The following is a 26827-nucleotide window of genomic DNA, read 5'->3' on the forward strand; positions in this document are numbered from 1 at the left end:
GGTTTGATCCCTCAGTATCGCATACACAGAAAAAGCCCAAGTGGTGCTTTGTCTCAAGTTGTAGAGTGCTAGTTTTGAGCAAAAGAAGTTCAGGGACAGTGCCCAGGTCCTGAGTTCAAGGGTCCCCCCCACCCCTGAAAAAAATAATTTGGAAGAATAAATGGATAGATAAATAAATCCTATTCTCTGGGAGTTTAAAGTCCACATCACAGAGCCCAGAGACGTGTGACCAAAGCTACCCTCTACCCCACCCAGTACTTTCTACCCACCATGCACTGCACCTCTATGCATGAATATATTATACACACTCCCACACTCCTGTGCTCACACATGCACACACACACACACACACACACACACTCACACCCCAATCTCCTATGTATTTATGTCTATTCACACTTTTTTTTTTTTCTTGCCAGTCCTGGGGCTTGAACTCAGGGGCCTGGGCACTGTCCCTGAGCTTCTTTTACTCAAGGCTAATGCTCTATTACTTGTGCCACAGCAGCACTTCTGGCCTTTTCTCTTTGCGTGGTACTGAGGAATCGAACCCGGGGCATGAATTTGTGCAAGTGAGGCAAGCACTCTACCACTAAGCCACATTCCCAGCCCTACACATTGGTGCAAAAACGAGTTTCACAAGTCTTGCATGAGCTCTGGGGCTACTCCCACCTCCTTTTCTTCCTCAGGGAGGGGTTATCTAGAGTCTCTCTGAAAAGTCCAGTTCTCCTTCTCCTAGCCTCCCCACACAGCAGTGGGGGACCTGCCAGGCGATGACTTCATCCTCCTGGGCCTCTGTTTCCTCGATCTGCAAATTGGGGCTGACAGTCCCCACCCTGCTCACCTCACAGGGTGGCACCGAACATTCCCACGAGATAAAACGACCACAGGGTGTTTTGTAAACCGCAGGTCATTTTCCAAATAGGTAAATGCTGCCGGTCGTTATTCCCCGATCTAGATCTGAAGAATTCAATCCACTGTCACTCAGGTCTTTCCTTGGGTGGGAAGGGACTGAGGAGTGCCCTGCCCCCCACCTCCATTCCACTTGGTGAGGCCAGAGGGGTACAAGCAGTGTCTTGTGTGGGTCTTGGGCCCCACTGCTCTCCACTGGAGCTGGAGTTCACTGGTAAGGTGACTAGAAGTCTTCAGCGTCTGGCTGCCAACTCTGGGGGGCAGATGAGAGAATTTGGCAGAGGGTGAAAGGAGGAGGGAAGGTGGTAACCACACACACACACACACACACACACACACACGACACACACACACACACACACACACACACACACACAAATGTCCTTGGTTCAAGGTCCATGTCGCCTCAGATCCAAAGCTCCATAAGCTCCAGTGGGGTTCGTACCTCATGTTTCTATCCCATAGCCTCTTTCCTCAGGAGAATGCCAGACTTCTGCCTCAGTCTCCGTGTGTGTATCTGGAGACCTTTCGGGTTCCTCCCTGGGGGTACGGTTATGGATGTGGGAGACAGATACTTTGCAGGGAGCTTCTTAACCCCAGACCTCTTCCATTGCCTTTCTTCCCACCATCTACCATGAGCCCTGAAGCTTCTTCTCCCTGGAGAAACAGAAGCCCAGAGAGGATAGGAGTAGAGCCTGGCTCTCCCACCACGTGAGAACTTAACACCCCCCCCCCCCCGCACGCACAGAAGAGCACAGGGCTGGGGTCACGCATCTGTGTGAATGAGACCAATGGACCCTGGGGTGTGAGGTTGCTGGGGTGTTGTGTTTCCATGTGTGCCCAGTATAGCATCTTCTGGATTTGATCTTTTTTTTTTTTGTCGGTTGTGGGACCTGAACTCTGGGCCTGGGTGCTGTCCCTCAGCTCTTCAGCTCAAGGCTAGCGCTCTACCACTTGAGCCACAGGGCCACTTCCAGCTTTTTCTGCTTCTGTGGTGCTGAGGAATCAAACCCAGGGCCTCATGCATGCAAGGCAAGCACTCTACCACTGAGCCACCTTCCCAGCCCCTGGATTAATCTTATTCTACGATGCATTGGGGGGAGTTTTTCCCTCTACGATATAGACATGTTCATATGATCTACAAATATGAGGAGTCAGTACTGGGGTCAGAACCAGTACCCCAGGACTTGAACCCAGATGACTGGACAGAATGGCGACTGACTGGGTCCACAGTTTCGTAAGGAGATGGCAGAATGTTGGCTTGGGGTGGGGGAGAAGCCATGCAAATAGGGACTGATTAATTTCCCCACCGCCCCCCTTTTGGTACCTCAATTTCTCCTCTAAAAACAATAATGAAAAGTCTCCTAATATTCATAACATACTCTGAAACAGAGCCTAGCACATAAAAAATGCAATATCTGTGTGTGTGTGTGTGTGTGTGTGTGTGTGTGTGTGTGTGTGTGTGTGTGTGTGTGTGTGTGTGTGTGTGTTTAAAGAGTTATCAAGGGAACAAGCTAATTGTAGGTTGTGAGCAAGTGCTGCATGGGAGGTAAGAAAAGGGTAACAACATGGGAGCTTTCCGTGGAGCTGGTCATGGTTCCCATCTTTATGGGGGTGTGGGTCCCCACAGAGTTTGCAACCATCAAAGCTCATTGAACTGGACCCGTGAGGCCTGGGCATTTGCCTGGATGTAAATTATACTTCAATTTATACAAATAGAGAGAAAAACAAACAAACCATAGGGGGAGAGTAAGGGAAACTCAGTGTCCTTTTTAGTGGTCCAGGAGGGCTTCTGAGTGGAGGTGATGTTCAGAGAGGTTTCCTGAAGAAGAAGGTGGCTCTAGCTAAAAAAGAGGAAGGTATGGGTTGGGAAGGTGGCTCAGTGGTAGAGTGCTTGCCTTGCATGCATGAGGCCCTGGGTTTGATTCCTCAGCATCACATAAGTAAGAAAAAAAAAATCTGTAAGTGGCTCTGTTGCTCAAGTGATAGAGCGCTAGCCTTAAGCTGAAGAGCTGAGGGACAGCGCCCAGAGGCAGAATTCAGGCCCCACAACCAACCAAAAAAAAAAAAAAAGAGGAAGGAGCTGGGCACCAGTGGCTCATCCCTGTCATCCTAGCTGCTCAGGAGGTTGAGATCTGAGGATCATGGTTTGAAGCCAGTACGAGTGGGAAAGTCCTCTCCAATGAACTGCTCAAAAACTGGAAGAGGCGCTGTGGCTCAAAGCGGTAGAACACTAGCCTTGAGCCAAAAGAACTCAGGGACAGCACCTGGCCCTGAGTTCAAGTCTCATGACTGGCAAAACAACAAAAACCCCAGGCTGTCACCCCAGTGAAAACTGCCAGAATTCATATGGCAGAGCCCCGCAGGCAGAGGCTGGGAGACTCAAGGGGGCGCCTATTTGGGAAGAGTGAGTATATCCTTCTGGCTAGAACAGATGGTGTTTGGGGCCAGGGGTAGCAGAACACAGGGGAGGCAGAAAAGGCAAGCCTGGACGCTGAGATGGAAGTGATGTTTATCTGGAGGATATGCATCTACAGGCTGGGAAGGGTCAGAGAGGACAGCCAGGCTGAACACCCCTGGATAAGAATTACACCTGTCACCCTAGCTACTTAAGAGGCTGAGATCTGAGGACTGAGGTCAAAGCCAGCCCAGACAGGAAAGCCCATGAGACCTTTTTTGTTTTTTGGTCGTGGGGCTTGAACTCTGGGCCTGGGTGCTGTCCCTGTGCTCTTCAGCTCAAAGCTAGCGCTCTACCACTTAAGCCACTGTGCCACTTCCTGTTTTCTGGTGGTTCATTGGAGATAAGGCTGGCTTTGAACTGCCATCTCAGCCTCCTGAGTAGCTAGGATGACAGGCATGAGCCACTGGCACCAGGCAAAGGACTCATTTTGTTTTTTGGTCAATGGTGGCGCTTGAACTCTGGACCTGAGCGCTGTCCTTCAGCTCTTCAGCTCAAGGCTAGCATTCTACCACTAGAGCCACAGCGCCACTTCCGGCTTTTTCTGCTTATGTGGTGCTGAGGAATCGAACCCTTGCATGTACTCTACCACTGAGCCACCTTCCCAGCCCCAAAGGATTCATTTTTTAAGAACACTTTTTTTTTAATATTTTGGTAGTGAGTTTTCCTCCTGCACCCACTGGTGGGGAATTTGGAATCTTAATTAGCTTTACTCCCGCAGGATCGTGGCCTTGTCTTCTTCCCCGCTGCAGTTGGATGCTAGATAGCTTTGTGGATGTGGGCCTCACCCCTTCCTTGGGCTCCATCCACCTCCTGCGTTATGGACAGATTTACATCTCTGCATCCCTTTCCCCCAGCCTTCCTCCAGCACTTCTCCTTTCACATAGGGGAGCTGGGTGGGGAGGGGGAGCACAGGGGTCCCTGTGCACCTAGCATCTACCAGGTACTATCTGCACACACAGTCCCTATCCTGGCTTAGGAAGTGGAGCTTCTAGGTCGCTCTCTTTTCTTCTCTCTTTCTACGCTTTGTGATGATCCTAGGGCTTGAACTCAGGGCCTAGGTGCTGTCCCTGAGCTTTTTTTTTTTTTTTTTTTTGCTCAAGGATAGCATTTAATCATTCAATCCACAGCTCCACTTATGGCTTTTTGGTGGTTCATTGGAGGTAAGTCTCACGGACTTCCCTGTCCATGCTGGCTTCAAACTGCAGTCCTCAGATCTCAGCCTCCTGAGTAGCTAGGATCACAGGTGTGAGCCACAAGTGCCTGGTGTGTTGTTCTCATGGGGAAAAAAACGAGATTCAAAAGCGATGTGGCCTTTGGCCTAGGATTCTGTGGCTGAGGCGATGGAAATAGAAAACCTTCTTGTGTTCCATTTGATTCATCACCCCTGAGAAGGGAAGCAGGGACTTCTCTGGCCTCCAGTCCCTCTGGCTTGCCAGCCTCCTCCTGAGGCCCCGTGGAAGCCACTAGCACTAGTGTTGACTTTCAAGTCCAGAGGCTCAATGCCACCAAAGGAAACCCAGATTTCTACCATCATTCTGATCCCATCAAAGCCTTGTTGCTCAGGGCTGGGAATGTGGCTTAGCAGTCAGAATGCCCACCTTGCACACATGAGGCCCTGGGTTCGATTCTTCGGAGCCACATGGACAAGAAAATAGTAGTAAAATTACTTCTTCCCCCTTTGGTCAATGGTGGGGTTTGAACTCTGGGCTCAAAGCAAGCACTCTACCACTTGAGCTTCAGCTCCATTTTCCATTTCCTGGCAGTTCATTGGAGATAATTGTCTTCCGGACTTTCCTGCCCAGGCTGGCTTTGAACCTTGATCCTCAGATCTTAGCCTCCTGAGTAACTAGGATAACAGGCGTGAGCCACGAGGGCCAGGCTTGTAAAATGATTTTTAAAAGAAGAGCCATGTGGTGCTGGCAAATCATGGGTCTCTGTGACTCTGCTCTTGTCTGCCAAGCAAGGACAGGGAGGCTGTGAGGCTGACCCTCTCCGTGCCCACCGCCTACAGCTCCTGTATGACAGCCCCAAGGCCCGGCAGGAGGTGGAGCACCACTGGCAGGCCTCAGGCGGGCCCCACGTCGTGCGCATCCTGGACGTGTACGAGAACATGCATCGCGGCAGACGCTGTCTCCTCATCGTCATGGAATGGTATGCAGCACGCCCCACTGCCTCGTGGGCCCCCCCCATGGGTGTTCCCTCCTCACCCCAGTCCCCCCAACATTCTCCCAGGGCTCCTCACTCTCTTCTTGGCATAGTGGCCATCATGGCCCCTGAAGGACGGTTGGATGGGTGGTCATGGGTCCCGTTCGTGGGGCTGGGCTGCCAAGGGGGCTTTGTGAAAGGCAGGGAAGAGACACCACGACTCTCGTGCGGTCTCCTGTGTGGGATCTCCACTCCATGAGAAGGTCGCCCAGCCCCATCTGTGTACAGACATGGAGATGGGGGGGGGGAGGAAGTGGGGACACATGCAGTCCCTTCGGCTGTCTCCTTCCGGTGGGGGCTGTGCACCTGTGGTCCCACCAATGATCGTATGTGATGGGGTCTGGAGCTCTGGGCATCTGGCCTACCTCAGACCCTGGGCGTCCCCTCCCTGTCTCCCATCTGCCTTTGAAGTCCCTCCTCCCTCCAGAGCTTCACCAGCTCTTCAGAGGTAGAATTCTAGATCCTTGGCTTTGCCACCCACTAGCCGTAGAAATGGGCTTCTTGCTAACTTTTCTGGATCTCTGCAACTCTTCTGTCAAACATGGGGGTTGACCTTCACGCAGCACTCATGCCAAGCTTGATTCCATTCAGAGTGTGTGAGGGGCATCTTATATTCGATTTGCATGACTCTCGTGAGATCGGTGCTGTTCTTTTATAACAAGGATGGCTGGGCGCCTGGGGTTCACACCTGTCATCCCAGCTGCTCGGGAGACTGAGATCTGAGGATCGTGGTTTGAGTCCAACTCACTTGGGAAAGTCCATGAGACTCTCATCTCTGATGAACCACTTGAAAACTGGAAGTGAAGCTATGGTTCAAAGTGATAGAGCACTAGCCTTGAGCAAAAAAAAAAAACTCAGGGACAGTGCGTAGGCCCTGAGTTCAAGCCCCAGGACTGTATGGAACAAAAAAACATAAACATAGCTGAGACACTGAGAGGCAAAGGGTCCGTCTCAGGATCACCTAAAAGGTAAAGCCCAGAGCACAGCACACAGTAGACACTCCTGACACTGGGTTGTGAAGATGATAGATGATGACGATCTCCTTTTGCATCTGGAGAAACTGAGGCTCGGGTCGGTATAGGACTGCTCAAGGAGTCACGATCCGATAGGACAAGTACTTCTGAGAACCATTTCTCTGGAGTTCTGACAGATTAGATCCACCCACCCAACTCAACACCACAGGCCACCGCTGATAATGGCTACTCAACACCAGGGGAAGAGCGTGAGCCTCCAGTCCAGGGCAGGAAAAGGGGGAAACGATTGATTCACCCTCTCTTCCCTTTCCACTTACAGTCACCTTCTCTTGCAGCATGGAAGGCGGGGAGCTGTTCAGCAGGATTCAGGAGCGTGGAGACCAGGCTTTCACCGAGAGAGGTATATGACACGCAGGGAGCTGGACCGTGGGGCCGTCTATGCCGTGGGATGAGGACTTGTTCCTCTCCTGAGCCTGTCTTTCCATCAGAATAAGAGGGGGCAGGTGGCTCACGCCTGTCATTCTAGCTACTCAGGAGACTGAGATCCAAGGCTCAAGGTTCAGAACCAGCCTGCACAAGAAAAGTCAGTGAGACACTTATCTCCGGAAGTGCAGTTGTGGGCCCAAGTGGTAAAGCACTAGTCTTTGCTTTGTTTTTGTTTTTATTTTTTTTGGTCGGTCATGGGGCTTGAACTCTGGGCATGGGCGCTGTCCCTCAGCTCTTCAGCTCAAGGCTAGCGCTCTACCACTTGAGCCACAGCGCCACTTCTGGCTTTTTTTTCTGCTTATGTGGTGCTGAGGAATCGAACCCAGGGCCTCATGCATGCAAGACAAGCGCTCTACCACTGAGCCACCTTCCCAGCCCCTAAAACACTATTGTTGAACAATAAAACGAAGGAACAATGCCCAGGCTCTGAGTTCAGACCCTAGTATCGGCACACACCTACACACATATATCAAAACCAAAAAAGAATGAGAGGGTGGCGCATTTTGTCCCCTATGTCCATGACATGTGGTTGGAAATGGACTCTCTAGTTCTGGCATGGAGGAATTGGAGCCTCTGGGTGCTGACCCACAGGGGAGTTGGAAAGAAGCTGTCTAGGCATGAGGAAAGAAGTTCAGATGTGTTAGAAGCATCCCTAGGGGAAAAAAATGGAACCAGGCACTAGTGGCTCACGCCTGTAATCCTAGCTACTCAGGAGGCTGAGATCTGAGGATCAAGGTTCAAATCCAGCCCAGGTGGATACTTGGGCTTTTTTTTTTTTTTGCCAGCTGTGAGGCTTGAACTCTGACCCTGGGCTCTGTCCCTCAGCAATTCAGCTCAAGGTGAGCGTTCTACCATTTGAGCCACAGCGCCACTTCCGGTTTTCTGGTGGTTCATTGGAGATAAGAGTCTTAAGGACACTGGTGGCTCATGCCTATTATCCTAGCTACTCAGGAGGCTGAGATCTGGGGATTGCAGTTCAATGCCAACCCGGGGAAGGAAAGTCCATGAGACTCTTATGAACCACCAGAAAACCAGAAGTGGTGCTGTGGCTCCAGTGGTAGAGAGCTTGCCTTGAGCTGAAGAGCTGAGGGACAGCACCCAGGCCCAGAGTTCAAGTCCCACAACTGACCAAAAAAAAAGGGGGGGTATTTAGGATAGGGAGCCACGGGCCACAGGACTACCATGATCATCTCCTGCTGGCCTGCCAGATCCTATCCAGAGGCAATGATATGTGGGTGGGGGGGATGTCCCAAGTCATCAGACCTTTGGTATTTGTGACGTGTGCCCCGCCTCCTTGTCTACAGAGGCCGCAGAGATAATGCGGGATATCGGCACCGCCATCCAGTTTCTACACAGCCAGAATATCGCTCACCGAGATGTCAAGGTGAGTCACTGAGACCCGATCTAGGGGGCAGAGACGGGTCTGTCCCACAGCCCTCGTTGGCTCCTGGTCCCCACTGGATGGAGGCCAAGCTCCTCAGTCAGCTTCAGCTTCTCAACCAGACTGCTTTCTCTCGGCCCTTCCTCCAGTGGTTGGGCATGCTGATTCTGGTCCCATCAGATGACCTTGTTTCCCTCGAACGCCGTGTCATCCCAATAGAATAACCAAGCATCAACCCTAGCTACTCGTGCTGATAGACACCTCATTTAATTCCACCAGCCCTATAAGAGTTGATGGCCCCCATTTTACAGACGAGCAAATTGAAAGACTAAGACACAGTAAGTGGCTCACCTGTGTCTGTGCCTCTGCCTCATGGAGACTCATCGGATTTTCCCACGTGCTCCGCGTTAGAGCCAAATTTGTCCCTCTTTGGCCCTTGGTCCCAAATCTGGAATATCGTCACCTTGGCTTCCATCCTCCTGAGCCATCTCCTGGGCTGAGGAGAGCAGAGGGCCCGGCTGCGGTGTTGGGACCTTCCGCCAACCCCTGGTTACCCACTGATGCGGAATGCGTGCAGAGCCGCCACAGAGCCACCTGCTAAATCCTTGTTATAATTTGGCTCTGGCTTCTCTCTCCCTCTCTCCCCCTCTCTTCCTCTCCCCCTCCCTCTCTTTCTCTCTCCCTCTCTCCTCTCCCTCTCCCCCTTTTCTCTCCCTCTCCCTCTCTCCCCCTCTCTCCCTCTGTCCCTCTCTCTTTCCCTTTCCCCCTCTCTCCCTCTCTCTTCCTTTCTCTCCCTCTCTCTTCCCCTCTCCCTCTCCCCCTCTCTCTCTTTCTCCTGCTCTCTCTCTCTCTGTCCCTCCCTCTGTCTCTCCCCCCTCCCTCCCTCCCCCCTCTTTCTTTTCCTAAGGGGAACAATGCCTTCTACAAACCAGATGCCTCTGTGTTCTCTGAAACTGCCTCCCTGTGTTTATCTCGATCCAAGGTCGGATTGTCTCAAAGAGAACTGGAAAAAATAGCTCCTACTGGCACCGCAGGCAAACTCTGTCCAATACTCTGCCCTTCTTCCTCAGCCGTGCTTGGGGAAATGCCTTCTGTTACTTGACACAGGCCTAGGTCCTCCACAGTCATGAAAAACCACCTTCCTCCACACGGCTCTCCCTGCCACCCCACCTGCCCGGTCTGTCAGTGCTTTGTACCGGGGAAGGATGGCTGGCCTCTGTGCAGTTCTTGAGGTCTGAGCTCTGGGGGGGGAGGGTGATCACAGGTGGACCTGCCCCAGCAGGTTTCCTTCTGGGCCGGTGAGAGGGGAGAGAGGGGGTGGCAGGGGCAGTCGGTCTTATACCCTCATCCAGGTTGATTGACAGCCACCTCGACAACTCAGGATCAACAGGATCAAAAAGATTCCCACCCCTGGGCTTTCTATGAATGTGAAGTGACCATTCATAGCCTTGGCTGAGAGCCTGCCTCATTTTCCCCTGTGAATGAAAGCATCCCCTCCCCATCATCCTTGGCTTCTCTCTATCTGGTTCATGTTCTAGATCACTAGGGCTCAGGGTTGTCTAGGAGCTGGATTGAGCTGACCTGCACCAGGACAGAGGGGAGGACTCTTATCCCGATCTCCTCCGGTAGCTAACTCCACACCCGTGCTTTTTCTCCCCTGGCTCAGCCCGAAAACCTGCTCTACACATCCAAGGAGAAAAACGCCGTGCTGAAGCTCACTGACTTCGGCTTTGCAAAGGAGACCACTCAAAATGCCCTTCAGACGCCTTGCTATACTCCCTATTACGTGGGTGCGTTTTTGGGGTATGGTACACAGACTGCTGTGGGGGTGCAGGGGTGCCAGCTGGCAGGCCGTGGAAAGCACAGAGTTAAAGCCCAGAGAGGAAGGGAGGGGTGCAACTCACTGCGTGGAGGCGGGTGTTATGGGGTGGGGTGGAGTGGGGGGGGGCCGGAGGCTGCAAAAATATTCTCCCCAACTTCAGCTTCTGCTTTTGAAAATAGATCCAGGAAAATTCCGGCTGTGGCCTGTGAGTGAAAATGACATCACGGCAGCTCTAAATATATACCTGATGAAAGGCTGCCGTCGGCTCGGAATGGAGCCCGACGGTGGTTGTCTTTATCTGTTTTTTTATTTTTTTTCTCTCCCTGGGATTCAGATCCAGAAAGCGGGCAGGCCTTTTCCTCGACATGAAAAGGACATGCGGGGTCCCAGTCACCTGCCTCGGGGTGGGGGGTGGGGATCTCTGAGTGGACACATCCACGTGGCTCCCGGGTCAGGAAAGCCCCCCTCCCCCCAATTGTAACCCTGTCCTGCATCAGAGGGTGGATCAGCAATGGACTCTTTCACGAGGGCAGGCCTGGGGTGGGGTGGAGGGGTGGGGACGGACAGGACGTCCCCATAGAGAGCCAAAATGGAGCCTTGCTCACGAGGACACGCAGTCCACAGTATTTTGACTTAAGAGAGCTTCTGTCCTGCTGACCTCATTGCATAGATGCAAAGACAGAGGTCTGCGGGTGGTAGCTAAGCTGACCATGGAGTGTGGAGTACACACACACACACGCACGCACGCACGCACGCACGCATGCATGGCCGTAGCTAAGCTGACCGTGGAGTGTAGAGTCCACACACACATGCATACACACATACACACATACACACACATGCACACACACAGTTTCTCCTTACCTGTGACCTAAGCTTAGGGAAAAGGGACACCAGTCAGCTAGTTGGCTGAAGCTTTTTTTGGGGGGGAAAGGGGGGCAGGAACTCACCCAACCCTAGAGACTGGCCATTTCCCCTCCCTACCAAGTTGAGACTGTTAGGAGGGCCTAAAAAGGAGCCACAGGGCTGTCTGAAAGCAGTTTTTTCCCTCCCTGCCCCTCCCCAGCCCTCCGAGCTGTCTCTTCTCTTGGAGTTTCACACACATACTGCCTTCCCAGAAGGTGCCAGACACCAGTCTACTCTGCCCTCGCTCCCAGACTGCTCCTCGCCTTGCCCGGGCTTTCAGGCTTTCTGCCTGGGTTCCCTAGAAGCTTGGGGCTCAGAACCCGTCCCTGTCCTCTGTCCTGACAGCTCCTGAAGTCTTGGGTCCAGAGAAGTACGACAAGTCATGTGACATGTGGTCTCTGGGTGTCATCATGTACATCCTGTAAGTACCACGGCTGCCTTTGGCTTGGACCTCTTGGCCCAATCCTACCATCTTCTTATTTTTTTTCTCAGTCATGGGGCTTGAACTCAGGGCCTGGGCACGCTGTCCCAGAACTCTTCCATTCAAGGCTAGATCTACCACTTGAGCCATGGCGCCATTTTCTGGTCGGTTCATTGGAGATGAGTTCTCATAGGGGCTGGGAAGGTGGCTCAGTGTTAGAGTGCTTGCCTTGCATGCATAAGGCCCTGGGTTTGATTCCTCAGCATCACATAAGCAGAAAAAGCCAGAAGTGGCGCTGTGGCTCAAGTGGTAGAGCGCTAGCCTTGAGCTGAAGAGCTGAGGGACAGCGCCCAGGACCCACGACCGACCAAAAAAAAAAAAAAAGTTCTCATAGATTTTCCCTCCTGGAACTTCGATCCTCAGATCTCAGCCTCCTGAGTAGGTAGGATCACAGGCTTCCCATTGTATACTTTTAGTTCCATTTCTGCTTCTTGCCTCTGTGTCCTCAGTGAGGGGCTTTGTGTGTGTATCACCCTCTCTGGTCACAGGGCCACCATCCCTTTAGGTTACTGGAGAGTCCCCTCATGCTAAGGGCAGACGAGATGCCCAGGAGGCCAGAGAGCTGGGGTTATGGCTACAGTACCTGCCTGCCTATCTCCTTGGCTTAAGGTAGAGAAGGGGTCTGCCCCAGCACGGACCCCCCAACCCTTGTGCCAAAATGACTCCCTCCTTCCTCCCCTAGTTTGTGTGGCTTCCCACCCTTCTACTCCAACACGGGTCAGGCCATCTCTCCAGGGATGAAGAGGAGAATCCGCCTGGGCCAGTATGGCTTCCCCAATCCTGAGTGGTCAGACGTATCAGAAGATGGTGAGTCAACCTTTCTACCTGGTCCCCCAGGCTGTTATTTATTTATTTATGTATTGCCAGTTCTGGGGCTTGAACTTAGGGCCTGAGCACTGTCCCTGAGCTTCTTTTACTCAAGACTAGTACTCTACCACTTGAGCCACAGTGCTACTTCTGGCTTTTTCTATGTATGTGGGTACTGAGGATTCCAACCCAGGGCTTCATGCATGAGAGGCAAACACCCTACTGCTAAGCTACATTCCTAGCCTGTTTTGTTTTGTTTTGTTGTTGGCTGTGGGGCTTGAACTCTGGGCCTGGGCGCTGCCCCTCAGCTCTTCAGCTCAAGGTGAGCACTGTACCACTTGAGCCACTACTGACTTTTTCTGCTTATATGGTGCTGAGGAATTGAACCCAGAGCCTCATGCATGCGAGGCAAGCACTCTACCACTGAGCCACCTTCCCAGCCCTAATTTTTTTTTTAATTCCTCATTGATATTTGTTTCCCTCTTCTGGAGATGGCAGGCGATCCTATCTCGTGTGTTAGCTCACAAATCCTGAACACTTAGTACCTTTGAACAAGAAAACTGTTGGGTCAGCTCATGGAATAGCAATGTGGGAGTATCTGTAGCCTAGCTTCACAGAGCTTGCGGTATGTGGGGAGAAGAGGGGGATCGCGACCTCACCGCCTCCCTCTTCCCTGGGCTTCTCTAGCCAAACAACTGATCCGCCTGCTGCTGAAGACAGACCCTACAGAGAGGCTGACCATTGCACAATTCATGAACCACCCTTGGATCAACGTAAGTACCTTTTCCCTGATGGCAGGTGGGTGTCATTCTGGAGTAGAGATGCCAGGCAGGAGGGGAGCGGCTGTGGAGGTCTGAGTGCTGGGCTGGAATGGGCTCTTGCATGGCAATGTATGGTAGCACCCCCTTTCTTTTTTTGTTGGTCATGGGGCTTGAACACTAGGCTTGGGTTCTGTCCCTCAGCTCTTCAGTCAAAGCTAATGCTCTACTACTTGAGCCACAGTGCCACTTCTGGTTTTCTTGTGGTTTATTGGAGATAAGAGTCTCCGCAGACTTTCCTGCCCAGGCTGGCTTTGAACCGTTATCCTCACATCTCAGCCTCCTAAGTAACTAGGATTATAGGCGTGAGCCACTGGTACCTGGCTCCTGAGATTCTTTTTTTTTTTTTTTTTTTTGGGTCCGGTCGTGGGGCCTGAACTCTGGGCCTGGGCGCTGTCCCTCAGCTCTTCAGCTCAAGGCTAGCACTCTACCACTTGAGCCACAGCGCCACTTCCGGCTTTTTTCTTTTTGCTTATGTGGTGCTGGGAATCGAACCCAGGGCCTCAGGCATGCAAGGCAAGCGCTCTACCACTGAGCCAACTTCCCAGCCCCTCCTGAGATTCTTATCTCTGACAAACCACCAGAAAACCTGAAGTGGTGCTATGTCTCAAGTGGTAAGGTGCTCGCCTTTAGCTGAGGAGCTGAGGGACAGCGCCTAGGCCCTGAGTTCAAGCCCCACCACTGACAAAAAAAAAAAAAAGACTGGGAAAATAGGGGAAGGGGAGAAGAGGATAAGTAGAGGCTAGCCACTACTGTTCCACATGTCCCCAGGAGCTAACTCAGGGGCTTGGCTTTCCTTCTAGCAATCCACAGTGGTACCTCAGACCCCTCTCCACACTGCCCGAGTACTACAAGAAGACAAAGACCATTGGGATGAAGTGAAGGTAAGTCAACCCTACCTCCATCTTCCTGCAGCTTCTGGGATTCTAGGTGTATCAGTGACTCCCTCAGTGGTCCAACTGAGGCACTCTGAGCATTGGGCTCTGCTCCCCAATTCTATGTGGTGCTCTTGGCTCACTCAATATAGAAGGGACTTTGGGATGGGAAACCAGTATAAAGGTTTTGGGCTCAAGTATTGGCCATCTCAGAGAAGTCATCTGATTTGCTTTTAGTTTTTTGACAGGTCCCAAGCCTTGAATTCAGGGCCGGGGCACTGTCCCTAAGCTTTTTTGTTCACAGCTAGAGCTTTTCCACTTGAGCCATAGCTCTACTTCCAGCTTTCTGGTGGTTGGTTGAAGATAAGGGTCTCGTTGACTTTCCTGCCCATGCTGGCTTTGAAAACCTTGATCTTCAGATCTCAGCCTCCTGAGTAGCTAGGATTACAGGCATGAACCACTGGCACCCAGTATCACTAGTTTTGTTTTTTTTTAAGAGTGCTAGAGATGATCTATCCCAGGGGCTCGTGAATTCTAGGGAAGCACTCTACCACCTAACTCTAACCCAAGCTTTAATCTCTCTTATGACAAATAGCTTTTAGGAGAATGACAGCCTTGCTTTAGGCTCAGTAAAGATTAAGTTTGACTCTATGGGACATCAGCTCAAAGCCTATATCCATAGGCCAGTCTGTAGGCCCCAATCTCCTAGGTTCCCAATGAGATGGCATTTTCTACAGACTTTGTCGTTAGGCAAGTGACGTCGGTTCATTTCTCTGTCCCACTCATGCTTTCTGAGGTCCCAGGCAGTCACTACTTTCCTGTGCCCTAGAACATAAACTCAGAGTCCACCATAAACAACTACCACGGGCTGGGCACTGGTGACTCACACCTGTCATCCTGGCCACGTGGGAGGCTGAGATCTGAGGATCAGGGTTGCAGGCCAGCCTGGGCAGAAAACCCCGTGAGACTCTTACCTCCAGTTAACCATCCAAAAGGCAGAAGTGGAGCTGTGGCTCGAGCCATAGAGCGCTAGCCCTCAGCTCTTTCAGTACTCCCAGGACCCAAGTTCGAGCTCCAGGACTTGCAAATGCACACAGGGAAACAAACAAAACGTAGCAAGGATCATGTGACACAAAGTGAATGCAGTGACGGCACAGTCTGTTAAAGACTGACATGATCAAGCCGGGTGCTGGTGGCTCACACCTATCATCCTAGCTACTCAGGAGGCTGAGATCTGAGAATTATGGTTCAAAGCCAGCCCGGGCAGGAAAGTCCATGAGACTCATCTCCAATTAACCATTAGAAAACTGGAAGTGGTGCTGTGGCTCAAGTAGTAGAGTGCTCGCCTCAGCTGAAGAGCTGAGGGACAGCGCCCAGGCCCAGAGTTTAAGCTCCAGGACCAACCAAAAAAAAAAAGGAAAAAAAGACTGACATGATCAAAGGGGCTGTGTGCATGGGCAGGAGGGCGATGGCTTCTAGAAGTCAGTATGAGCCTGACCTCTCCATCTCCCTGTGCTGTGTGTCCTCAGGAGGAAATGACCAGTGCTTTAGCCACCATGCGGGTAGACTACGACCAGGTGAAGATCAAAGACCTGAAGACTTCCAACAATCGGCTCCTCAACAAGCGGAGAAAAAAGCAGGCGGGCAGTTCCTCGGCTTCCCAGGGCTGCAACAACCAGTAGCATCCCAAGCCATGTCTCAGCCTGGTAACAGACCATTTGTTGAGGCTCTCTGGCCGGGGCAGGCCAAGGGTCATTCTTTTATCAAATGGATTTTTTTTTAATTGTTTTAATTTGTCACTTGGAACTTGAGGATGAAGACTGTTTTGACCTAAAAACCTCTTTCAGAGTCCCAGGCCTCAGGCCAGGGGAGCGGCTGACTCAGTTAAAGCACCTTTGGCCAAGCCCTGATCCTGCCCCAGCGCATCTTCTGGAGCCTTCTTGGCCACCGGGGCCTCTCCTCTACAGAGACCTCCTCCCCTGGTGTGGGCAGACAGGCCCAGCCTCCAGAAAGGCATCCGGCCATTGGTTGTCATGGTGACTGGGGATGGCGTGGCTGTTTGTGAATGCCCAGTGAGCAAAGGAGGGGAGGAGGGAGGAGGGATGGAGCGGCCACTGAGGGCGTACTCCCCGCTTCTTGAGACTCCATGAGGTCACAGGGTCCAGCCCTGTCCAGCCTGAGCGGTTCAGCCCCAGGCCAAATGATACTCGGTACTCTCTCCCCTAAAGAGTCCTAACCATCCTTTTACCGTCCCATACCCAAAGGGTAGCTCTTGCATCTCAGCTGAAGGTAGAGGGTATTTTTTTTTAAAACCATTTTCTACTTTGGAAAGATGTCACTGTGACACACACACACACACACACACACACACACACACACACACACACACACACACACACACACACACACACACACACACACACACACACACACACACACACACACACACACACACACACACACACACACACACACACACACACACACACACACACACACACACACACACACACACACACACACACACACTTCACGTGCTCACCAGATCTCAGGCAGGAAAGCCCCTGTCTATGGAGACAGCAAGGGCTGTATTTTGGTGTCCTTTTGTGAGAGGGCATGATTGGCTCCTCCTTTTTTTTTTTTTTTTTTTTTGTCAGTCTTGGGGCTTGAACTCTGGGCCTGGGCACTGTCCCTCAGCTCTTCAGCTCAAGGCCAGCGCTCTACCACTTGAGCCACAGTACCACTTCCACTTCTGGTTTTCTGAGTGGTTTAGTGGAGAAAAGAGTCTCACAGACTTTCCTTCCCAAGCTGGGCTTTGAACCTCCATCCTCAGATCTCAGCCTCCTGAGTAGCTAGGATTATAGGAGTGAGCCACCACACCCGGCTTGGCTCTTCCTTAACAAGGGCTTTTCTTTATAGTTCAGGTCAGATCTGTGGTGGCAGAGACCAGCAGAGCGATGCTTAGAAGGTCTGGCCCTGGCTTCAGCCTGAGTTGAGGCAGGGAGGGGCCTTCCTGGCCCATCCAGGCCTCCCCAGTCCCACTCAGCACAGCCTCAGGGTGCTGAGTGTTTGATATGAGGCCTGTCAAGTGCCTGACACCCAGCCTAGTTCCCAGTTCTTGGCCTCTGTCTCTTACTCTCTCTGGCTGGGAAACTCTGACCATGTCGACAAGGACAATGCTGCTGGGTTTTATAGACAGTTATTAATAAACACATTTTTGACATTTCCTCCCTCCCATGCCCAGGCTTCTCTTTGTCTTGGGGTGGGGGACGATGACAAAGGGGCAGCCACTTATTCCCACTAGCGATTTCTCCCTGATTACAGAGGGTGCCTCTGACCTGGTAAACAATTCCAGGGCTGCTATGGCCTTGTTCAGTGGCGACAGGTCAGAGGGGCTGAGGGACCGCAGGGCAGCCACATGCCCCCCCAAGCTCCGCACTGCCCCCTGCATGCCGTGCATGTGTATGACACCCACCCCCGGCTGGCTCTGCGTGCGCCCAGCCTCTGCCCACAGTGGCCGCCCCCAGCTGCGTGCCAGCCCGCTGAAGGGCGGGCAGAGTGCCTGCTGCAGCACCGAGCTATTTTCAGAAGCTGCCAGATTTCATTTGGCAGCAAGAAAAAAAAAATCAGGAGGGGAGGGAGGGAGGGAGGGAGGCAAGGGGGCCGGGGATGCTGGAAGACTTGTCTTTTCACTACTCCTATAAGATCACCTTCACCCCCTTGGGATCCCTTGCCAGTGGCCTCATGGGGACCCTCACTCTGGCTTTTCTCCCCCCCCTCCACCTTCCTGCCCCTAATTTCGATCTCCATACCTTCCCCCCCACACCATTTCCAAGAGCTCATCTGGCAGCTCACAGGCAACTTTCCTCCTCCGCCCCTCTTCCTTCAGGGCATGGGGGGGAGGGTGCAGAGATGGTAGAAGGTAGGGGATTTGCAAGCTGGCCCCATTCTGCTGCTCTTAAACCCTGTGACCTTGGGCCGCTTTCTCAGCCTCCCCAATCTTGGTTTCCTCAGCTGTGTACTGGGTATGAGAATGGGCACCTATAGTGGTATCATCTTAAGAGATTTGAGCAGATGACATGTGAGAAGTGGTTAGTGAGGTGTGGGGTAAACAGCTCCCATTACACTCCAGTGTCTTTGTGTGTGTGTGTGTGTGTGTGTGTGTGTGTGCACGCACACGTGGCCCACTAGTCCTCAGGGCCTAGATGCTGTCCCTGAGCTTTTGTGCTCGAGCACTCTATGGGGCCACAGCTCCATTTCCAGCTTTTTTGGGTGGTTACTTAGAGATAAGAATCACAGGGACAGCCGGGCGCTGGTGGCTCATGCCTGTAATCCTAGCTACTCAGGATCTGAGGATCGCTGTTCAAAGCCAGCCCGGGCAGGAGAGACCATGAGACTCCTATCTCCAATAAACCACCAGAAAACCGGAAGTGGCGCTGTAGCTCAAGTGGTAGAGCGCTAGCCTTGAGCTGAAGAGCTGAGGGACAGTGCCCAGGCCCAGAGTTCAAGCCCCATGACCGACCAAAAAAAAAAAAAAAAAAGAATCATAGGGACTGGGGATGGGAAGGTGGCTCAGTGGTAGAGCACTTGCCTTGCATGCCAGAGGCTCTGGGTTCGATTCCTCAGCACCACATAAGCAAAAAGAAAAAAGCCGGAAGTGGCGCTGTGGCTCAAGTGGTAGAGCGCTCGCCTTGAGCTGAAGAGCTGAGGGACAGCGCCCAGGCCCAGAGTTCAGGCCCCACAAGCGGACCAAAAAAAAAAAAACAAAAAAAAAAAGAATCACAGGGACTTTCTTGTCCAGGCCAGCTTCAACCCTGGATCCCCAGATCTCAGCGTCCCAAGTGGCTGGGATTACAGGCACAAGCCACCAGTGCCACTAAACTCCACTGTCCTTATGGCTGGGGGGAAAGCAGTGGAATCCCCAATTTACCTCTGGAACTTTCTGGAAAAATTCAAGTGTTCTGCACCCATGGGGCTTCACTCTCTCAAGGACTTGTTTTTTCCAAGACAGCAATGTATGGGCCTTTTTTTTTGTTTGTTTGTCGGTAGTGGGGCTTGAACTCTGGGCCTGGGCACTGTCCCTCAGCTCTTCAGCTCAAGGCGAGCACTCTACCACTTGAGCCACAGCGCCACTTCTGGCTTTTTCTGCTTATGTGGTGCTGAGGAATTGAACCCAGAGCCTCATGCATGGAAAGCAAGCACTGTACCACAGAGTCACCTTCCTAGCCCCTCATCTGCGCTTTTCACCAGGACGGCTTTAGGCTTCCGCCACATCCCTCTCCTCCACAGGTGAGATCAGAGCTTCAGGCTGGGTGCCGGCAGCTCATGCTCCATCATCCTAGCTACTCCAGAGGATGAGATCTCGAAGATCACACAGTACAGAGGGAATCCACTCGACTCCATCTCTAACGTAGTCACAGCAAACTACATGACTCAAGGGTGGGGATAGGAAGAATCTGGCTCAGTACCAAGTCTAGCCCAGGTTTGGGCCCTCTGATCTGGTCCTAGATAGAATTATTAGGCCAGAACCAGAAGGTTGGGCGCCTACCTAAGGGAAGCTGCTAGCTGGGCCTCTGAGCAACTCTCTCAGCAATGGGAGAAAATCCTAGACAATGAAATGGTATCAGGTAAGCTAAGAAACCAGGTAGGGGCTGGAAAGGTGGTTCAGTGGTAGAGTGATTGCCTTGCATGCATGAGGCCCTGGGTTCGATTCCTCAGCACCACAGAAGCAGAAAAAGCTAGAAGTGGCGCTGTGGCCCAAGTGGTAGAGTCCTCGCCTTGAGCTGAAGAGCTCAGGGACAGCGCCCAGGCCCAGAGTTCAGACCCTATAACCAACAACAACAACAAAAAAGCCAGGTGGCCACGTATGTCCATCAGCTAATCCAGATGTTCAGGCCCTTACATGGGCTCTGTCCTACTTTCCTTGAGAGCTTTCAATAGAGAGTTCAACAGAGGGTATGAACATGAGGTGTATGTCTTTATGTCTGTGTGTGTGTGTGTGTGTGTGTGTGTGTGTCTGTGTGTGTGAGGGGCCGGGGGAGGGGGAGAGAGTGAGGACAGCCTCAGAACCTGAGTCTGGCCGCCTTCCAACAGTCCGGCTCATTGCTATTCTATCCCAGCCCCTCTCCACCCTCTCTCTCTCTACTACAGCATCGGAATTGAGCCTCAAAATGCATCCTGCTGCAGCCTCTGCATGGGGTCTCTGTGTTTTAGACCTGTTTGAAAGTCTCTCCCTAGCAGGCAAGTCTGGGAGAAGGGGAGAAGAATAGATCCCATGCATCCAGACCTGGTTACCTTAGGCTGAGCTCTACTGCCTTGGGTGGGTCCAGATGCCCTTCAACCCTGCAGCCTAAATGTCTTCTGCTATATTGAGAAAGCCTGCCTGTTTACCACTTGGAAATCAAAAGTCAGTGTGTGGGAAGTCCAAATCCTTATCACCTCCAGCCCCCCGTGTATGGGGAGGGTTGGTGATCATTTAGAAGACCTGAACTTTGGTTTATCACAACCTTGGTCAAGAGAGCTCTGATGTGTGTGTGTGTGTGTGTGTGTGTGTGTGTGTGTGTGTTTGGTAGGTCATGAGGCTTGAACTCTGGGCTTGGTCAAGAGAGCTCTGATGTGTGTGTGTGTGTGTGTGTGTGTGTGTGTGTGTGTGTGTGTGTGTGTGTGTGTGTGTGTGTGTGTGTTTGGTAGGTCATGAGGCTTGAACTCTGGGTCTGGGCACTGTCCCTCAGCTCTTCAGCTCAAGGCAAGTGCTCTACCCTTGAGCCACAGCGCCACTTCTGGTTTTCTGGTGGTTCATTGGAGATAAAAGTCTCACAGACATTTCTGCTGGGGCTCCCTTTGAACCGTGATCCTCAGATCTCAGCCTTCTGAGTAGCTAGGCTGACAGGCATGTGCCACCAGCGCCTGGCTCTGATGATTTTTTTTTAAATAGTGCTAGGTAGAGGTTAAACCCAGGGCCTCACACATGCTAGGCAAATGTTCTACCAGTCAAGCCATACCTTCAGTGTTTTTGTTGTTGTTCATATTTTGTTTTGTTGAGATAGGGTGTAATGTTTCCTAGGTTGACCTCACACTGCTGATTCTTCTATCTCTGCCTCCTGAGTATCTGGGATCATAGGCATGCACTGCCAGGCCCGGCTTAACTAAGTCTCATTTTTGAGGTTTCCATCTGTCAAGTAAGAGCAATAGGACCGGGTTATCCCAGCACCCTTGTTGCTATCAGGTGATGGACTGTAATGAATGTTTTGTGGTCTGTAGATCAGGTACTTTTTTAGAAGCCTTAGTTGTGTTTGTGTAGCTGGTGACTCAAGGGAATATTTCCTGGGACTCAAGAGTAGTTAATAAGGGCTGGGAACGTGGCTTGGTGGTAGAGTGCTCACCAAGCATGAATGAAGCCCTGGGTTCGATTCCCTCCGTACCACATACACAGAAAAAAATGGGAAGTGGTGCTGTGGCTCAAGTGGTCAAGCGCTAGCCTGGAGTAGAGGAGCCCAGTGATGGTGCCACACCCTGAGTACAAGCCCATGACCAACCAAAACAAGAAAAGAAAACAAAACAGAGTGGTCAGTAGGCAGGGAGACAGGTTAATCGGGGTGTGGGGCCACCTGCTGGTCACCAGGGTTAGCATTCCATGGACACCTACTGTGGGTCAGAACTAAACTGTGGGGTGAGGGGGAGAGACCACCTCAAGATCACACACAGGGGCTAGGAAGTTGGCTCAGTGGTAGAGTGCTTGCCTTGCATGCATGAGGCCCTGGGTTCAATTCCTCAGCACCACATAAGCAAAAGAAGCCAGAAGTGGTGCTGTGGCTCAAGTGGTACGGCACTTGCCTTGAGTTGAAGAGCTGAGGGACAGCGCCCAGGCCCAGAGTTCAGGCCCCATGACCAGCAAAAAAAAAGAAAAAGAAAAAAGTGATCATGCACAGCTACTATTTACAGATCGCCTTTCTCAGACAAGGAAACCAAGTCCCCAAGTCCCCATCTGTAATTCATTACCCTGTGTGCTCTAGGAGGCCAGAAGGAAATTCGACCATCAGTTGGGGCTGATTATAGAAGCTTTCCCAGAGGTGATGATCACAGGAACTCCAAGAGCAAGCCAGGTCTGGATAGATAAGATTTAGGGAGAGGGCAGGGCAGCTGGCTGGTGCTAAGGCATTCTTTTCTTGGCAGTGGTTGTGCTGAGACCAGGACTTGAACCCCGGGCCTTGTGTTCTCACGTATCTTTCCCCTTATCCCTGCCCCTTGCCACTCAAAGTTGGTGCTCCACCACTTGAGTCATTCATTTCTCTACGTCTGGCCTTTTTTTTTACTGGTAAATGGGAGATATCAGCCTGGCAGGCTTTTCTGCCCAGGCTGGCTTTGAACCATGATTCTCAGATCTCAGCCTCCTGAATAGCCAGGATGACAACGTATGATTCTTCTCCTGTGTGAAACACAGAGAATAAGTCTGCTAAGAAACCAAGAGGCAGCTACAACCAGAGGCCTCATTTCCCATCCATCTCTCCCCAGGAAATAGAGCACCGTGCTCAGGGTTACAAAGTGATTGCCTAGAGGCAGCCAACTCCTCTTAGAGCCCCCAGATATGGGTGGCATATGCCCTGCGCCCAGCCTCACCCCCACCCTCTTGTCATATGTCTCTTCTGGAGATCCACCTACCTTTGGTGTCAGTTTGCCAAACAACCTCATCTAACTCCTCTTGCTGCTATGACATTTCCAGATCTCTCCAGAGCTGGCTATCAGAGGATGGAGCTGGATTTGGTGGGTTGTTTTGTTGTTTTTGTTTTTTGATTCCAGAGTCTCCATCATTTGGTGGAAGAATTCTAATCTCCTTCCCCACCCCACCCCCGACTCCACTTCAATGGAACTATTTTACATATTGGAATTTTTCCTGAGATTGAACTTAAACCAGAATGTATGTGCTTTAAAAAGTGTATGGATCACCAACATAGATGTTAGCAAAGATATATCTCAAATTGGGTATGAGGCAGGTGTTAGGACTCCCCTCCCCCAGGATTATATCTGAGAAATCAAGGTGCAACCGGGCGCTGGTGGCTCACATCTTAGCTACTTAAGAGGCTGAGCTCTGAAGATCACAGTTCAAGGCCAGCCCAGGCAGGAAAGTCCATGAGACTTTTATCTCTAATAAACCACCAGAAAACCAGAAATGGCGCTGTGGCTCAAGTGGTAGAGTACTAGCCTTGAGCTGAAGAGCTCAGGTCAGGGCCCAGGCCCAGAGTTCGAGCCCCACAACAGACAAAAGAAAGAAAAGAAAGAGGGGCTGGGAAGGTAGCTCAGCGGTAGAGTGCATGCCTTGCAAGCATGAGGTCCTGGGTTCGATTCCTCAGCACCACATAAACAGAAAAAGCCGGAAGTGGCGCTGTGACTCCAGTGGTAGAGCGCTAGCCTTGAGCTGAAGAGCTGAGGGACAGCGCCCAGGCCCAGAGTTCAGGCCCCATGACCGGCAAAATAAAAAAAAAAAAAAAAGAAAGAAAGAAAGACAGGAAGGAAGGAAGAAAGAAAGGAAGGAAGAAAGACAGAAAGGAAGACAGGAAGGGAGAAAGAAGGGGAAGAATGAAAGAAAGGGAAGAAAGAAAGGAAGGAAGGAAAGAAGGAAGGAAGGAAACAAGAATGGCCGAAAGGAACAGCAAGTGTGGAAGTCCCTTAGCTCAAAATATCTTTGAGTATCTTGGGAGCAAGATCTGCACCCAGAGAGTGCTTGCAGGTCTCTACCAGCCTCTCGGAAAAGCAATGAATGTATTGGCAGCCTACTGTGATCCCAGCAAACTCACCTTTTCAGCAGTGCCTTTCTCTAGGCTCCAGTCTGACCACCAGGACAGAATCTGGTCCAGGCCTCAGGATCACCTGGCCAGATGTGAATCAGCCTCACCTGGCCTTTAACTCTACAAAGGGACCATCTGCTCCTCAAAGGCTTTAATATCTTAGGGTTGGCCATACATGGAGCTCGTCCAGGCTGTTAATATGACCAATGACCTCCGTCTGTTTCCACAGTAAGACCCAATGAGATGTCCTTCCCTGGAGACAGATTCTATAGCAATAGGGTATGCCCTCTGGGCTAGAGAATTCCTCTCAGTGACTAAAATTCATGGAGAGGTTTGGGGGAGCAGGGATCCTCAGCGGTACTCAGATGCACAGTCATCTCGGCAGCAAGAGCCTGTGGATCATCAGGGGTCTGGGGTCTGGGCTGGAGCACTGAGAAGGGATGGAGGAGGTGGATCCCAAGGCCTTCCTCCCTAGACAGCTGCAGCCCTGCCCTCAGCCTTCAGCCAGAGATGCGACCACTCCCCCCACCTGCTGTTCTGCACATGCCCAGGTGTCACCCCAGAATCAGGGTCCTGGGAGGAAAGGGGGGACTTTCCTCCGCCTAAGGACTGAAAGTAGTTTGGAAGAAAGACATGTGACATGTAGGGAAGGTGCGAACAGAGAGGGCCCAGCCCATCTTTGGAAAGAAAGCTGAGGAAGAAGGCAGGAACTCTTTCGAGGGTTAATTGTCCGGCCTAGAATGGAAAGCCAAACCATATATGTGCAAGATGGAGCATGGACATGGCTCCGGAAGTGGCAGGAAGTCATCAGAGACCTATGCCCTGAAATGAAGTGGTGAATTGAGTGATTTGGGGTAACATCAACTGGAGGATGGAACTCACCATGGCGGCTCCCATGTTAGCTTTTCAATTCAATCCTCTTGCTTTCGCAGGATGGAGCAAACAGACAGACAAAAGATTGGAAGGGCTCTGCCCACCATTGTGTTCATAGCTCCCTTTGGGCTTATGCTGGATTGATTCACCCATGATCCATCATCCAAGGCATAGAAGATTAAATATTTTAGTCTAGACAGAGACTTTTTTTTGTCAGCTTGAACTCTGGGCCTGGGCGCTATCCCTGAGTTCTTCAGCTCAAGGTAAGGGCTCTACCACTTGAACCACAGCACCACTTCCAGTTTTCTGAGTGGTTTATTGGAGATAAGAGTCTCACAGCCTTTCCTGCCTGGGCTGGCTTTGAACTGTGATCCTCAGATCTCAGCCTCCTGAGTAGCTAGGATGACAGGTGTGAGCCAACGGTGCCTGGCCGGACAGAGGAATTCATGGACAGAGAGGGTTAATAAATTCCACTGCTGCACTCAACTACCGCCTTCCAGAGGATTCTGAGCCCTCCACCCAATGATGCCTGGATCCCAGAGCCGTGGGTGCGCGCGCACACATTTGCACCGGGTAGAGTCAGAAAAAGATCTCTCTAAAAATAACCACCGAGGAATATTTAATTTGATAGCAAGACTGTGACTAATCCATGAAACAGAGAGTCTGTGCGACAAGACACAGTACAATAATGGGGAGAGATTCGTGTTTGACCTTTAAGCGAGTGCAAAATGACACAGATCTGTGCTCCTGCGCGCTGAGGGCCCGAAGGCTCTAGTGAGAAGACTACGAACTGGGGAGTCAAGGGTCCTGGAGGAGAATCGATGGAACATAGAGTTCCTTAGAGTGTCATGTTTTGGAAATAGCATGGAAATCCATACCTTTCGGTGTTAAATGGAGAGGAGAGGCTGTCACTGAGCTTAGTGCTGGCTGATGGGCCGGTGTGGCCGGCTCAGCTCTCTCTGCCCAGCTCAGAGGAGACACAGGCCCAGGAGGGTGGGGAGACCCAACATTTGGGTGAAAGGAAGAGCAAGGTTCCAACGTTTCATGAACATGTATCTTGTGCCAGGTTTTGTGTTGAAACTTTCGCAGGTTTTTTCTTTCTTTTCTTTTCTCATAAGCAGTCTTGGATGTGGAAGCTACGATGGTTTGTACCACATAGAGGCAGAGACTGGGTTGACAGATGTCACGTGATTTACCTGGTGTCATCCAAGGGTCTAGAGTTGGATGTGAGCCCAGTTCTGATTCTAGAACCCTTAAGTTCTATTTCCCATTGCTATGGCACTTGAGATTTTAAAAAGCCCAGTGCAGGGGGCTGGGAAGGTGGCTCAGTGGTAGAGTGCTTGCCTCGCATGCATGAGGCCCTGGGTTCGATTCCTCAGTACCACAGAAGCAGAAAAAGCTGGAAGTGGCACTGTGGCTCAAGTGGTAGAGCGCTTGCCTTGAGCTGAAGAGCTCAGGGACAGCACCCAGGCCCAGAGTTCAGGTCCCATGACTGACAAAAATAAATAGATAAATAAAGGCAAAAAGCCCAGTGCTGACAGTGGGTTGGAGTGACACGCTGGGGTGGGGGTTTAGGATGGGAGGCTGAGTATACAGGTATGGTTTTAGTAAGGGGCCAGTGGGTGATAATGAAAAATTCCCATAAAATTTGCCAAGGCTCCTGACACGGGCAGATTTCTAGATCAGAATTACTTCTCTAATTGTTTCATAATTCATGACTGCACATAATAGATTCTGATCCGTCACCCTCTGCGCTAATTGGAGAATGATTTTTCATTTCTTAGACTCATTCTTTCTCAGTGGTGACAGGGTGAATACCGTTTTTGCTGCTCTCTGGGTCAGGACCTGTGTGTTCTAAAGTATGCTCTTGGGAGAGAGGTTTATTTTATTTCATTTTTTCCTTTCACACTCTCAACTAAACGTTTGTCGAGGAAAAGGTCCTAGATCAGATTCAGGGTGATCAGATTCATTACGTGTGAGATTGTTATAGTTGATGAGCAAGGGTTGAAAATACAGCTAAGGGAGTGAGACCCAGAACCCTTTCCCA

At 51.4% G+C, this 26827-nt stretch overlaps 1 protein-coding gene across 1 annotated transcript in view; it reads left to right on the plus strand.

The window, feature by feature from the left end:
- The window catches only part of LOC138815942 (MAP kinase-activated protein kinase 3), a 29004-nt gene extending 13073 nt beyond the window's left edge, over positions 1–15931 (plus strand). Inside the window, exons 2-10 of the mRNA XM_070005338.1 lie at positions 5382–5521; positions 6885–6949; positions 8340–8419; positions 10083–10206; positions 11490–11565; positions 12308–12432; positions 13120–13205; positions 14054–14134; positions 15655–15931. Of these exons, the coding sequence (XP_069861439.1) occupies positions 5382–5521; positions 6885–6949; positions 8340–8419; positions 10083–10206; positions 11490–11565; positions 12308–12432; positions 13120–13205; positions 14054–14134; positions 15655–15807 (930 nt within the window). The 3' untranslated portion in view covers positions 15808–15931. The remainder of the gene's footprint in view (positions 1–5381; positions 5522–6884; positions 6950–8339; positions 8420–10082; positions 10207–11489; positions 11566–12307; positions 12433–13119; positions 13206–14053; positions 14135–15654) is intronic.
- The last annotated feature ends 10896 nt before the right edge of the window (positions 15932–26827 follow it).

This window comes from Dipodomys merriami, unplaced genomic scaffold (genome assembly GCF_024711535.1).
Source record: "Dipodomys merriami isolate MVZ:Mamm:240054 unplaced genomic scaffold, mDipMer1.0.p SCAF_68, whole genome shotgun sequence".
Taxonomy (NCBI): Eukaryota; Metazoa; Chordata; class Mammalia; order Rodentia; family Heteromyidae; genus Dipodomys; species Dipodomys merriami.